We start from the raw sequence: 14,347 nt of genomic DNA on the forward strand, positions 1-14,347 counted from the left end.
AATTTCAGACATGTAGGCAAGAGAAAGAAGCTGTGAGATGGGTCTTTGTGGTTTTCACAGTAGTCACTGGGATGGGTGGTGAGGCCTCGAGTGTCAGAGATAAAATGAGAGGTTTGTGTACATATATTGGAAATATTATTCAGAGGCGCAGGATACAGTCAACCTGTGCTCACCTTGGTACAGGCCACCAGCTGGGAAGTGGACAGAGCACATTGTGTAGCGGCAGCGATGACTTGGGTCTGAAGGCCAGAGTCCTCTGTGCGCTGGGCCACGCTCTTGGCCTTGAGGACCAGGGCCGCTGCGGCACTAGCCACTGCCTTTGCTAACTGCATTAGAACATCCTGGGAGGAAGAGAGCAGCCAGTGAGATCTAAGGCTGAACTTAGCTAGAGCCACGGACACTCCTTACAGGCGGAAGCTGCTTCATTATTCCCATTGACGCCAATCAGAGGACAGCATACGCACAAGCACTCAGAACCTATCCCAAGCCCCTCTACCTTGAGCACCCAGGAGAGACGCTCACCGAGAACAAACCCTCACCAACAGAAACAGAATCTACACGGAAGGGAGAGATGCATGAGGCGGATACACTCGGACAGTGATGGGAAGGAGAGCAGGGAGGACAATGGGATGGGCCCTTCATGTCTCCGAGCTGCTCAGTCTCCGTGTGCAAGGCGACATCTGCAGGCTCTGGAGCAAGACCCTGCCCTACCCTATCTGATCTCTTCTTCAACCCTGTCAGTCTAAGCCTCCCCATCTCCCACCATGTCTGTTCCCCTAGGAGGCTGAGGAAGAGGTGTGGAAGCGAGTGTATGCGGCTCAGAGAGGACCAAGCTGGGAAGGCCCAGGCCAGAGACTGTTACCGTAGGGGGATCGGGGGAAGATGGAGCCCCAGCCCCTCTGGGCACACACATCTGTATGGGAAATCAGTGGGAAAAGTCAGCAGAGGCAGTTTGACTAGGGTCGGGGAAGGGAAGGGGAGGGAAGGGGGCGGCTAGAGGAACCTCATCCTCGGTGGGGCAGGGGTGTCTGGAGATAGCTTAAAGCTGGGGCCATGACTATGGCCAGGGAAGCCAGGGTTAAGAACATCATCAAGAAGTGCCAAACTGAACCAGGAGATTATATTTGTTCTGAATTCTCACCCCACGGGACTAGAAGTTCTCGGTATCATATCTGGAAACATGACTGGGCTGGTTTGGTAGGTCAATTCACAGAAAGAGGAACTAAGTTCTAGAATTCGGGTCAGAGATCACCTCCTAAGAGTGGTGGCTCTGGGAGCTGGGTTATCACCAACCTGGAAGTGGGGGTCAGTGTCACTTTCCCCGATTTGCTGCAACAGCTCCCCACTGGCCTGGCCCACGTTCCCAGCTGCCTGCAGCAGGTTCTGACGGGGCTGTGGAGAGTGGACACCTGTCAGAAGCTGCTTGACGCTGGCCATGTGCCCACAGGTCTCACTAGCTCCTGGGTCACACTTCCTTCTTGGGGTGGAACCCTGTGTCCACCCTCACCACAGTCCTGTGGCCTCTGACCTCAGCGCTGGCGGGCTGAGCACTGCGAAGTAGTTCTGACACTGCCCCTGCAAGGCCCTTTGCTGCTTGCAGAAGGGGCCGGCCACTGCCACCTTCATCCTCCAGCAGGGCAGCCAGCAACTTCACTCCACGGGACATCTCCGTCAGGTTGGAAGAGATGGTGGTGACTGCACAGCCCACTGCCGTATAGTCTGTCTCTGCAGGATCTCCTAAGGACAGAAAGCGGAGGGAGATGTGGAGATGGACGGGGAGACGCACCACTGCAGTCAGAGACGGACACACCCACAACCTGCCACAGCGAGTTAGGGTAGGCACATGTGGAGCGCATCCCACACTCTGCTGTGCACACCTGCTCTCCCACCCTTAACACAAACACAGGCTGCCATCCAGCCTACCTGCTGTCAGGTTCACCACGGAGGCAGTGCCAGCTGTGATGGCATCTACCTGGGAGTGGATTTCATGCTTTGATTCGTCCATCTTATTTTTACGCCAAGCTTTGGAGGCCTGAGAGGCAAAAGCAAAACCTTAGGGTCTGCTCTGGTTTAATTACCCTCTCTACTCCTTGGAGTCCCCACGTGAAACCACTTGGCTTCTACCCCATACTCACGGCGTCCTGGCCAAGAGGTGGTAGAGTATCAAAGTCATCCAGAGTAGCTTGGGCGGCCTGCACTGCCTGCATGCTGGAGTTAATGGTTCCAGTGAGCGCCTGCTGGGCTGAAGTCTAAAAGATAGGGAGAAGAGTAACAGAGACCGGATTGGAACGTTTGGAAGAAAGCAAAGATGAAGTGAGAGGCTGGGGAGAGGAGTATAGAAGACTGCTTACTCATGCCAGGGACCTGTGTGCATGGCAGAGGTGGGAGCGTTCTTACCAAAGGTGGCATGTGTCCTCGGTGCATCTGGCCACTGGTAATCTGTTGCTGGGCAGGTGGCATGCTCCCCACTTGGAAATTCTCAGGACCAGAGGCTCCAGAGCGCATGATGGCTGGGAGAGCCACCGAGCCATGCTCCACTTTCCCCACTCGGTTATACTGCTGCTGAAGGACTGTTGACCTGGGGGGCCAACGAACAGTTACAACACCTCTGCAGCCCCAGGATCTCGGGCAGTGTTCTCAACCTTCCTGATGCTGCAACCCTTTCATATAGTTCCTCATGTTGTGGTTACTATACCAAAACAAAATCCCCAATGCCCAACCATAAAATTAATTCATTACTAGTTCCTAACTGTACTACTGCTACTATTATAAACTGAAATGTACTTTACATCTGATATACAGGTTATATTATATGTGATCCCCCAAAGGGGTCATGAGCTATAGGCTGGGAACTGTTGATCTAGGGGTTACTAAAGTCTCTTGTAGCCTGAGCCTAGAGAAAGAACCATGTGCTGGAGCCATGGCTCAGCAGTTAACAGCCTGCTGCTTTGCAAGGACCAGAACCCATACCCCACAGCTTACAGCCACTGTTCCACCGCACAGGGAACTCCAATTCCAAGGGACCCAACACCTGCTCAGGCCTGAGAGCACCTGAATGTGCCCGCACTGTCTAAGGATGTCCAACGCCCAGTGATTCCGTGCCGTCACCTTACTTTCCCTACTCAAGGAACGGGATCAGCCCAACTCCCTTCCTACTTTTTGGGAGACACTGAGTCCTCCAACATAGTAGACTCTTCATCTCCCTCCAGCCCAAAATGGTCCTTGCTTTTTTTCTGTAAGAAGAGAAGAAGAAGAGTTGAGGCCATCAAGTAAGAGGCAGTCGGCCACTTCCTAGAACTTGGGCCCTGCTTCTAGAGGACTGGCTTAGGGAGCGGGGCCCAAGAAGGCTCAGGCTGGGTGGAAGCACTCACCTTTTTAAGGATGATATCGATGTAGCCAGCAATGAGCTGTGCGATCTGCTCGCCTTCTGTTGTCTGTACTGAGTAGTAGCCATCCTGGTAGTCCCCAAAGTCCTACAATGACAGGGTGAGGACTGAGCAGGAGACAAGTATCCACCCAGTGTGGAAACATCCATCCATCCATCCAACCATTTATCTTATGTATGTGAGTACACGGTTGCTGTCTTCAGACACACCAGAAGCGGGCATCAGATCCCATTACAGATGGTTGTGAGCCACCATGTGGTTGCTGGGAATTGAACTCAGGACCTCTGGAAGAGCAGTCAGTGCTCTTAACCACTGAGCCATCTCTCCAGCTCAACTACTAGTTTCTTTATCTCCCTCTTTACAGGAGAAACTTTGCTTAAGTAGATTTTCTGCTACAGTTTCATATACATGTCATTTAGACTCTTTACCCTTCCCCAGAGGATACAATTGGGAAGACATTAGCAGGGTTATTAAATGAGCATCCTTGAAGGTTGGCAAAAAGATCCAAAGTGGGAAAACAGCACCTCTCATTTCTATTTTCATTATCTGGCACTCTGTCAAGTTGATATCAGTTTTCAAGTCATAAGCTCAGAACCATAAGATCAGAGGGAAAGAGCAACCGTAGTGGCTGCCGCTGAAGGAGGGAGGCTTGTCTTGCTCTCAGCTTTCCTCACAATCCTGCGCACCCCCCCCCCACCCCCGCCTGCTGGTAGAGCTGTGTTCTGTCGGACTTCCTTTCTATTTGCCTTTTTGATACTAAATAGCCCTGGACAGTCTGGTCCTCACTATTAGGTCTAGTCTAGTCTCAAATGCACAGCAAACCCTTTTGCCTCAGAGTACCAAGTGCTGGGATTATACACATGACTACTTTTCTTTCCTTTAAAAAAACAAAAAAAAACTCGCTTTTCTTTCCTTTAAAAAAACAAAAAAAAAATTTTTACTCTTTTTTTTTTTTTTTTGGTGGACTAAACCTTTACATATGCTAGGCGGGTGCTTTATTGCTGAGGTTACAACACCCTGTGGTAGTTTGAATGGCTCCCCGTCCTCACCCCTGCCCTCGAGCATTAGAACACCTGGCCGATGTGTTCGGGGATGCTTAGAAGGGATGTCCTTGCCAGAGAAAGTGTGCCACTGGGGGCAGGCTTTGAGAACTTGAGACTGAGCATTCCCAGTTTGCTCTCCGCTTCCTACTTGCAGTTTAAAATGGGAATCCTCAGCTGCTCCTGCCCCAGCCTGCCTGCCGCCCCACCTCTCACACTGTGACGTGATGGTCTCTCATCCCACTGCCATCATAAATGCTGCATCGGTCAGGTTGTTTTATCGCAGCAATAGAAAGGTAACTCTCCAAGCTCTGCTGAATTTAAAGAGTGTATCCATCACCTAGCCATTTACACACCGTTCATTCTGTAAGAGCTCCTCCATCCCCTAACCTCCACTCCCCACAATAGCTGACTCATGCATACTCAATGCACTGTGCCCTAAGGGAGGGGAAAGACCTTTGTACTTGTTCTTGAACAACCACTGGAGTCCCAGCACCCACCAGAGTAAAGCTCTTGGGAGAGGCAGCCCAGCGTTTGATGTTGGTGAGGCTCCATTCCTGAATCACCTCCTTGGTCTTCTCATCCACACGCATCACACATTCCTTAGTGATGCCCAGCAGCCTGGGCACTAGTTTATTCTTCCCCTTCATCTTTTCCTGCAAGACAGAGGTTGGAATTGGTGTTTTAAGTTAAAAGTCAAATGTAAGGGATATGCTCAGAGCCACTCTGGACCACAGCCGGATGCTGAGGGCTAAACGACTGTGCTCACGGGCAGGCCCAGGACAAAGCTCTACTAGGGACAGAGGCATAAACTGGGGGGAGGAGGGAACGATGGCAGTGGAGGACCGACAACAGACAGGATATACACGGCCAAAGGAGGCCATGATGGGAAAGACTAAGGCCCAGCCAAGGAGTCCAGGGAGACAGGAAGGACAAGAATCAAACATACAGAAAGCCTAAGAAGGGCAGGACTCACCTTGACTAGGAAGAAGGAGACACCGTAAGTCTTGAGGGAACGGGCCAGCTTCACATAGCGTACTTTGGCCTCAATTTCGCTCATCTGCCCACAATTCTTGTGTGCCTGCAAGTAGGAAATGGGGAGAGTTAGACACGTGGGGATAGTACTGCAAAGAAGGCGTCAAGCGAGGGTGTTAACTGTAATGACAGAGTGTTATGGGCACACAGAAGGGCTTAGGAAGGCACAGGTGAGGAGATGCAATGTGGGCTGGCGAAGGAGCAGGAGCAACAACGTAGGAAATGCAGCTAAGGAACGTGCAGATGTTCTGCAGATGGGACTAAGACAAGAGGTAGAGGGCCCAGGACCTTCAGAGCTCAAAAGAGAAGGCCCTCGGGCTGAGCATTCCGAGTGGGGCTAACTCTTTACATGTGGACAAAGATTACATTTCACAGTCCTTTCAGGTGTAACAGCTCAGTGATGCTCCTATCTGGCTTCCAGAGTAAAGGCAGGAAAATGCTAGGTTGAGCCAAGCATGGTAACTCATATTCACAATCCTGATTCTCAGGAGGCTGAGGGAAGAAGATTGCTGTGCTCTGGAGGACAGCCTGGGCCTCAAAGTAACACCCAGACTCAAACAAAGAGCAAAACCCAAAATGGAAATTCCACAGCAAAACTGCTGATGAGCCGGGACTGAAATCCACATCTTCTGCCTTGTTCCATAAGAAGGTGGGAGAGCAGCTTGGAGGGCAGAAGCGAGGTGAGCAGAGATGGAGGAGCTAGGTCCACTCAGCCAGGAGAATCAAGCAGCCAAGCTCCCAGGTCACCCCGACACTTCCCCTACCCCATTCACCTGAAAGATCTTACGCTCTCCCTTCTGCTTCACATACTCCTTGGGCAGGAAGTCCTTCAGGCTACACCAGAAAAGGGAGGGTCAGCATGGAGTGGATAGCAGCAGGGGTATGTGGGCCGTGAACTGTGGGCCTAGAGGTTTGAGGAAATGTCTAGGACAGTATCATCTCTGAGAAAGACTGAGGAAACTTGTCTGCACTGGCTTCTGAGAGAGTGGGAACTCAACACGAGCTCCTGAGTAACCTGAGCCTTCTGTGGGAAGGGGACTGAGGACACTTAGATCCGAGGCTTAGTTCTCTGAGAGAGGGGGAGCCAAGCAGAGAGGAAGCCCCCTACAGGGATGACCGTGCACCTAGGAAACCAAGACAGCCTCATCAAAGTCTCTGGATCCTGAGAAATACCTGTGAGTGAGATCTGGGGACCCTTTAAATTTAATGTTTCCCACAAGGAAAATGCCCTGTTTTACTTTGGCTAATAGAGCAAATTCCTCAGAGAATCTAAAGCAAACAAAAACAAGTTTCAGGGGAAAGGGCAGAGATGCTGAACATTCATTCCCACTGTGATGGGGCCAGCGAGGAGACAGGACGATGGTGGCTGAAGGGTGATGACCCGTGGGTGTCAACCCTCAAACTTTGGAAGAGGAAATAAGGAAAGAAGGCTTGGGGTACAGACAGGTCCATTGGGTCACAGTGGTAGGGGTTCCAAGCCATAACTGGGTACGGGACATGGGTCACTTACTCAAGAAAGCCAGCCTTGTGCTTCTGTTCATTGTGAGGTCCAAACTGGATCTGGCATTGGAAGCCTGCAAACTCACAGGCCTTGTCAAAGGAGACAGGGTGGGAGCCATTCAGGATGTCATCTCGGGCCTGGAGAGCACAGAAGGAACAGTATATGGGTGCTGGGGTACCCCTGTTAACCATGGCCTGCTCCCACTGCACCCCAGCCAACTCTTCTCCATACCTGCACATAGAGAAGGTTCAGCTGTACAGGGTCACGGGAATCCACATTCTGGTCTGAGTAGAAGAACTTTCTCCGCAGCAGCAAGGTCTCATGCTCCTCCACTCCCTGCTCCCTCAGCGTCCGCCCATGGTCCAGCCAGTTCACTGCAACACAGAGCGCAGGGACCTTTGTTCCAACCCACAGCTCCTTGCTGCCGAGTGTCTGGGATTTTTACTTCTTCAGCGCCCGCCTTGCTCATAGAAGAGTAAATTCCATGATCCAGGGTAAATACAAAATAAATGGCTCCTTCCTCTCCCCTACATTTCCCAGGACGTGTCTACTGCTTACACTCGTCATCTGTGTGCAACTTTTGCTTTAGTTTCTCCATCTTCTTTTCATCTCGCAGCAGGGTCTTGTCTTTTCTTAGGGTCCCTGTCCCCTCATCCTTCTTTTCTTCCATCAGCTCTCGAACCAGTGAATATTCATCATGGTTGGTGATACCTAGGGAAAAGGGATGGTTTGCTAAGTCCTTTGACAGAGTTGAAGCCTACTGGCCCAGGCCTTTGTCCTACCAAGACCCCTCACCAATTCGGGCACAGATAGTCATGAGCATGTCTGTGACAGTCTTGGAGTCATCCACCATGACGGTCTTCACAGTTCCATCTAACATCCGGATCTTCAGGGGTCTCTGTTTTTTTCTGTATTCCATGGTGTCCTGCAAGGGCAGGGAGAGGTGGTCGGGGCTGATTTAAACTAGTTCCCTTTACACAGCCCAGGAGAAGGGAGGCAAACGGAAGACTGGTGGTTCATCCAAAAGGGGGGCTTTTTGACCGCCTGTGTCAGAAGGTCACATGGGTGCACTGGGGTTTGCTGGCCCGGTATGTAAAAAGCCCGGGGTTGGGGGAGGAGCTAGTATGAGGAAGGAAGAGAACAGAAGGGCAGAGAGCAACATGGGTGCTGGAAACAAGCGAGACAGCACAGGAGCATGTGGAGCCAGTGACGGAGTTACTCACCCCATTTCGGAGCATGTAGTAGTCCAAAGCTTTCCCAGCCTCTAGCCAGATACCTTTTTTGGGGTCATCATCTGACAGAAATAGTCCAAAGTCGCTGGCTAAAAGAGATGGTAGATCACCTTAGACTGATAAAAACTTCACTGTGGCCAAACAGCTGTACCTCTGGCTTTGCATACTATTTTCTCCCATGACCTTGGACTCAAAGAGGAAAGGAAACCTTGGACCATAGGCCTGAGAGGGGAGGAGCTCAGAACACAATGGGGATACTGCTCAAGACCAAGAGAATGAGGGATGGAGGGTTCCTGCCCCCACCACCTCAGTAGTCAGACTCACGAGGGCCAGCCAGGGCCTCTGGAATCCGCTCTCGAATCATGCGGCAGGCATCGTACACCATGGTAGATGGCTCAAACTGCATCGTCTTCACCACATTCCCAATGCTGATCTTGAGCGAAAGCGCAACCATGGTGGCAGCTTCTGCTCTTCGGCCTGGAGATACCTGGCCAGTAGCATCAGAGCTTTAGAATATGCCCTCACTGGAGTGCCTCAGAGTCCCAGAGAGAGGATTTTTAAGGGTATCACCATGATAGAAAATAATAGTAAGCTGTTTTGTCCTATTTAATAATTTCAAAAGGTGAAAGATTACTTACATCAAATAGACCAGTCTAGACCATTTAAGACATCACAGAGAAGCTGGTCTCTAGAGTACAATAGCAGGCCTGACAGTCAGTGTCGCCCGAGGACACTGTCCTGCCTGCACCACTGGAATGTGTGCCTCTCGGGTTCCAAGCGCCTTGGCCTCTTGCGTCTGTTCACCTCTTTCCCAACCTCGCCTCTACCTTGTTTTTTACTTCTCTGGAGTCAGTTTCTTCCTTTTCGTTGTCTCCTGTTCTGTCCTGGGACTCCAGAGCACTGCCCTGACCCATCGTGTGACCTTCTCTCTTACAGCTTTTGCCTTCTTGGCAAAATGCAGCGCCCCAGGGCTCCAGAGCCCTGCTTCCGCCTGTGGCTAGCTTGTTGGGGAGACCTACTTTTGTCTCTGCCTTCTTATGACCTGAGGGCACATGCAGGGCCTCCCAGTGACCCGTGCATTCATGGCACAACTACAATTCTCTGCCCTGAGACCTCAGAAATAACCTAGCCAATACCTGTTGGAGAGGAGAAACTTTCAAGGCAAGCAAGACCAGCAGTGCAGACATTGAGAATCAAGCCTTCCTGCAGTCTCCTACACTCGTCTTCATCAGTCCTCCCCAGACTGCCCCGCACCTTAACTAGGTACCAGATGATGCTTTCAGTGCCACTCAGCATTTGTAACGCCAAGCCCTTTCCTCTACCTTTCAGCCACCAAGAGAAGCTGGTGGTACACAGGCCCAAGATGACAGGTCTGCCCAGCAGCTGATGATGTGACCCAGTGTGGCATGGGACTAGGTACCTCTGAACTAAAAAAAGAGGGATCCCCATTCCTCACTGACAGAATGCTAGTCCGAGGGGGTAAGCAGGACTGGGGAGAGACTAGGTAACAGGCAGGTACCACAATACAGAAGGCATTTGAGAACCAGGTAAATAGGAAGGAGCAGAAGAAAAAGAAACTGGGAAAGATGGAATGAGAAAACCTTGATAGAAATCAGACCCAGATGCAGGAAATACCAGGATCAATGACTAGGAGAAAATTCTGACCATATACACAGTTCAGGATTACTTCTGTTTTATACTAAATGAGAGGACCGCCCGGCCCCCTCGGTCCCAGCTCTCTGCCCTTCCTTACTCCTCGGGAACCTTTCCAGCAGTGGGACAGACCTGGCTGTGGAGAGTGAGGGCTGGTCAGAGAAGCAGAGTCCAAGGAACCGGAGCAGGACTGACTGAAGGACTTCAGCCTCAGCTGAAACTGCATGTGTGCCCCTCCACCCCCATTTCCTCCGGACATATGGATACCCACTTCTTCCTCTGGCAAGGTCCCGATAAGAGAGTCGAGTCATGCCTGTCCTCCCCCAGGCTGAGCAGCTATCAATACAATCAACTGAGAGTGAAGGAAGTCAAGGAATTGGACACTGAGGTGGGACTAGCAGTGGCGAAGAACAAGAACCCTGGGACTATGTGAAGAAGCTACCTGCTTCCTGTCTTGATCTGAGAACTCTGGTCTCCTTTTATCTGTTGTATGAAGAGCAGCAACACCCCCTCCACGTCCCCTTCCCAGAGAACTCCTCCTCCCTCAATACATTCCTGAGATGCATTCCAGAGGCGTTGGGCAATTGGAAGGGGGGTGTGGAGGACAGGAGGTCAAATCCCAGCAAGGAATGGAATGCAAGTATACTAGGGCTAAGGAATTTTGGGGTACATGGAGAATATCATCAGTGTAGGTACCTAGTAGGGTGAACTACAGAGAGGCAGGGAGTTACAGAGGACAAAGGGAGAGAGAAAGCTGAAGACAGAGTCAGAATGTAAGAGGGCTGGGGGAATAACACTCAGTCTGTTACCAAATTTGGCCTCTGAGTCCTCAACCGCTGGGAGGGGAGGGGGGAGGGGGGAGGGGTTTGTGGGTGAGACTGACATATCCGGCCTCTGGGCTGCAGGAAGCTCATTTCAGACTGGACTGGGCAGCTGAAGGGCTGGATCTGACTTCCTCCAGCATAGGGTCTGTCTTCATATGCATACATGTCTTCTCATCCTTCACCAAGACCCTTAGCTTACACAGGACTCCCTCCCACAAAACTGCCTGTGCTGTCTCTAATGCATCTTGTCTGGGTTTCACAGGTACCCACAGAGATGTCCTTTGTAGGGAGCACATGCACACACAGCTTCCCCACCAGCCCCACTGCAGGCTCCTAGCATCTGTCCTACTATTACGCACCTTTTCCCTCCAGGCATTGTGTGGCCCATGGTGGGAAGGCCCTAGGACAAACTTTTGGTGGCCAGGAAGCACCATGAGAAGGCCTAGACTTTGCTATCTGTAGGTTGCCAGCCTTCCAGGTGGGTGGAAAAGCTAAATACAGACAGGCTGTGAAAGGAGCCAACCGTGTACACTCAAAAAAGGGAGCCCTGTAGGCTAGGGAAGGGAAAGCAAAGGATCCAAGAAAGCTATCATTTGAAGTTAGAATTTTAAGAACATGAAGATAATAAGAAGTAACAGTGATGTGCCATTTATTGACTAGATGTTAATTGCATTATATACATATATAATTTCACTCAGTCCTTACAACAACCCTGCAAGGTAGGTGTTCATTATCTTCATTTTTACAGATTAGGAAACCGAGACTCCAGAATGTTAAATGCTTTTCCAAAGGACTTGTCCAAATAATAAGTTGTGAGGCCAAAATCCGAACCCAGGTCTCTCTGCCTCCAAAGCCCAAGCTCTCTCCATTAGGTGAGTCGAAGATGAGTCAAAGGCATCGTCCCAGGCACAGAGACTAGCGTTAGCTAAGGTGGAGAGGCAGGAAATCGTGGAGGAATACCCAGCCAAGCTGGCTGAAGCGCAGGGCACCTGCAAGGGAGCAGTGGTGGGGAGTCAGGGTTAGGATGGAAAGCGAGCAAGCGAGCGAGAGAGGAGTGAGGCGCCCAGCTGACTGCAGGGGAACAGGAGGCCAGGGACACTTCAAACAGGGACACCCCAGAACGGGGTTCTAGGGCAACTCCAGGGCCAAGTTAGGCAGAGACTGTATTAGTATAGGAGATAATAAAGCCAAAGTTAGAGTTGCATGGAGAGGAGGTTGCCATTCAGAAAAGTAGAACTGACATGCAAGCTTCTTCTGTCAAACCCCAAAAACCAAGGCCAAAGTCAGCTTCCTGTGACCAGTACCATTCATTGACTAGACAGCTTCGGCTTAAGAAACCAGGGAAGGAGATGGGACTCAGTTAGGATGTGGGAATGAAGCTGTGGGGAAGGGTGCGATATGAAGTATTTGCAGGCAGGGGCACAGAGGTGGAGTTACTGACAACAGCAGGCTGTGACAGGGGATGACAGGGTGTAGAAAACAGACCAGGAGGGTGATGGCAGGGAACAGACATGTGATGCGCGACTGAGTCATGTGGGGACGGAGAAGCATGAGTCCATGGATGCTGACTAAACTGGAGATGACAGTGAGGCCTGAGGCCGGGTCAGGAGCTTCTGAAGAGCTGGGGATGTGGTAAGCAGCTAAATTAGGCCAGTGGAGGGTGGGCGGGGAGAGTGAGAGAACACTGAGAGAGTCTAGGCAACACTGGGTTGGGAGGAGAGGCAGCTTGGGGAAGGGCCAGCGGCTGAAACAGGCTGGGGAGGGGACAGTGTTGTGGTCAGTGGCAGGGTCAAGCTGGGAGTGACATGGGGGCGTGGTCAGTGGCCTGGCTGGGCGTGGGATCAGTAAGACCAAGTTTCCTCTTTGGGTATCATTTCCTCTTTTCTGTTGGGGAGTGGGGGAAGGGGATCCACAACTGGACCTAGGAGTTAAAGGAGGCCCAGAAACCAGGGGAGAGAGGGGAGGGGGGTATTCAGCAGAGGACAGGGTGGTAGGCAAGTATGAGAAAGTGCTTTCCGATGATGAAGCTCAGGCTTGAGCTACATGAAGGGTGTGTGGACAAAGAGGCGGGGAGAGGGGGTGGGAAACGGAACAGCAGGGGAAGAGCTAAAGACCACGACAGTATTATAAGAAAGTATAAAGGTGTGCAGCGTGGGACCAGGGAGGGCAAAGGGATGGAGAGAAGTCAGTGTGTGGAAAATGAGGGAGGCTCTACAGCCAAACTGTCATCATTTAGTTGACAGCGTTTCCTTGGCCCGCTTCCCCTCAGTCACGGGCCTCCTCTTCCCTACCCTCACTCCCCACCTGGTCTGACTCCTGGGTCTCTTTCCATGTCCCACCTCCCACCTAGTAAACAACATAGTCTAGAAATCCTCGTCTCCTTGGGAACTCTTGGGCTTAGGCAGTAGAAGAGAGAAAGTGGAGTGGCAGACGCTGGCAGGTCTAGCTGAGGTCCAGAGCTCTGACAACCTCTTTGGGTAAAAGAGGCCTCTGTGACTGCACAGGAATAAGAGAACTCACTACAAAACAAAGATAGCCACTTGCTGCCAATTTCTTACACTTCACCTGCCCAGCTGTAGCTGCAGCCTCAATCCCTAACTTTGTCACCAATTCCTGACTTTGCTTCCTAATTCCCTATACTTTGACATCCAGCCCTTTCCTAGAAGACACATAGACTAATCTGGCTTTTATTTTTAGGCCCAAATTCCCCAACTTTACCCCTAAATACGACCCCCCCCCCCCGCAGTCCTAAAGTTCATTTGTAACTTGGTTCTTAATTCACCTTGTCATTGACTATGACAATGGCTTTTAATCCCTAAAACGGGCTTCTAAGCCAATTCCTGTTGCTGATCCTTATCCTGTACTCTGACTTACGCTGGTCATTCCAGAAAATAATGACCTCAGTCTAAATGTCACACACTCGAAACAGACTTGACTCGTGCAGCAAATGTTTAGAATGTAGTCCAGCTTCTTAACTTCTAAAGGGATCCTTGCTTCTTAGACCCGACCGCACCTAACCCAAACTCACCCAAAGTTTCCCAAACCACATACTCACTATCGGCTAACACCAAAGCCCATCCCCGCCCAGTGCCTCACTGCCACCCCATTTCTACCGGTCCTGAAACCTAGCCAAGATAGAGAACTGTCTACCCCTGAGAAAGGGCCTGCCTCTCGCAACACGCCTACCTTAATTCCAAACCTAAATCGAAATGTACTGGACCCTGACCTCCCTAACCGGACACAGGATCTGCAGGAGGATTGGGGGCCCCGCCCGCCGCTTCCCGGGCCGGCCCGATCCCGCAGCCCCACCTAGAAGCTCGGCCCAGCCCGTCCGGCCTACCTGCGCTGCCCGACTCCGCGCCCCGCCCTGGGCCCGCTACCCGCTCGTTCTCCGGGTCGCTTTGGGGCTCCGGCCTCGCCCTCCCTTCGACACTCTGGTCCACTTCCGTCCTGGAAACGTCCCCCACCCGCCGGCGGCGCCCTGGGCCCGCGCTCTATGGTAGCGGAGACTGCAGGAAGCTGCTCTGGCCGCAGCTCTCGATGCTCGGGCGCCCGCGAAGCCTGGCCTCCCCTCCCCAGCAGGAAGCGAGTGTGCAGAGCTCTGGAGAGAACGCCCGAACTAAGCTGGAGTTCCCTTATGGACTCCTAGTTGGTTTTTTTTTTTTTTTTTAATAGC

General features: G+C 51.6%; 1 protein-coding gene across 2 annotated transcripts in view; it reads right to left on the reverse strand.

Annotated features, from left to right (window-relative positions):
- Tln1 (talin 1) overlaps positions 1 to 14,286 on the reverse strand; it is a 30,142-nt gene extending 15,856 nt beyond the window's left edge. Inside the window, exons 1-18 of one of the 2 annotated variants that reach the window (XM_052176355.1) lie at positions 14,012 to 14,286; positions 8,519 to 8,681; positions 8,186 to 8,283; positions 7,758 to 7,887; positions 7,521 to 7,673; positions 7,194 to 7,336; positions 6,972 to 7,099; positions 6,235 to 6,295; positions 5,403 to 5,507; positions 4,927 to 5,082; positions 3,372 to 3,473; positions 3,157 to 3,233; positions 2,398 to 2,578; positions 2,136 to 2,249; positions 1,924 to 2,032; positions 1,529 to 1,737; positions 1,294 to 1,392; positions 174 to 341 (exon numbers count right to left, since the gene is read on the reverse strand). In XM_052176355.1, the coding sequence (XP_052032315.1) occupies positions 174 to 341; positions 1,294 to 1,392; positions 1,529 to 1,737; positions 1,924 to 2,032; positions 2,136 to 2,249; positions 2,398 to 2,578; positions 3,157 to 3,233; positions 3,372 to 3,473; positions 4,927 to 5,082; positions 5,403 to 5,507; positions 6,235 to 6,295; positions 6,972 to 7,099; positions 7,194 to 7,336; positions 7,521 to 7,673; positions 7,758 to 7,887; positions 8,186 to 8,283; positions 8,519 to 8,648 (2,163 nt within the window). In that variant the 5' untranslated portion in view covers positions 8,649 to 8,681; positions 14,012 to 14,286. Of the gene's footprint in view, positions 1 to 173; positions 342 to 1,293; positions 1,393 to 1,528; positions 1,738 to 1,923; positions 2,033 to 2,135; positions 2,250 to 2,397; positions 2,579 to 3,156; positions 3,234 to 3,371; positions 3,474 to 4,926; positions 5,083 to 5,402; positions 5,508 to 6,234; positions 6,296 to 6,971; positions 7,100 to 7,193; positions 7,337 to 7,520; positions 7,674 to 7,757; positions 7,888 to 8,185; positions 8,284 to 8,518; positions 8,682 to 9,979; positions 10,056 to 14,011 lie in introns of those variants that run through there. The other variant, XM_052176356.1, reaches the window with a different exon arrangement.
- Positions 14,287 to 14,347: the final 61 nt, after the last annotated feature.

Source organism: Apodemus sylvaticus, chromosome 3 (genome assembly GCF_947179515.1).
Source record: "Apodemus sylvaticus chromosome 3, mApoSyl1.1, whole genome shotgun sequence".
Lineage (NCBI taxonomy): Eukaryota > Metazoa > Chordata > Mammalia > Rodentia > Muridae > Apodemus > Apodemus sylvaticus.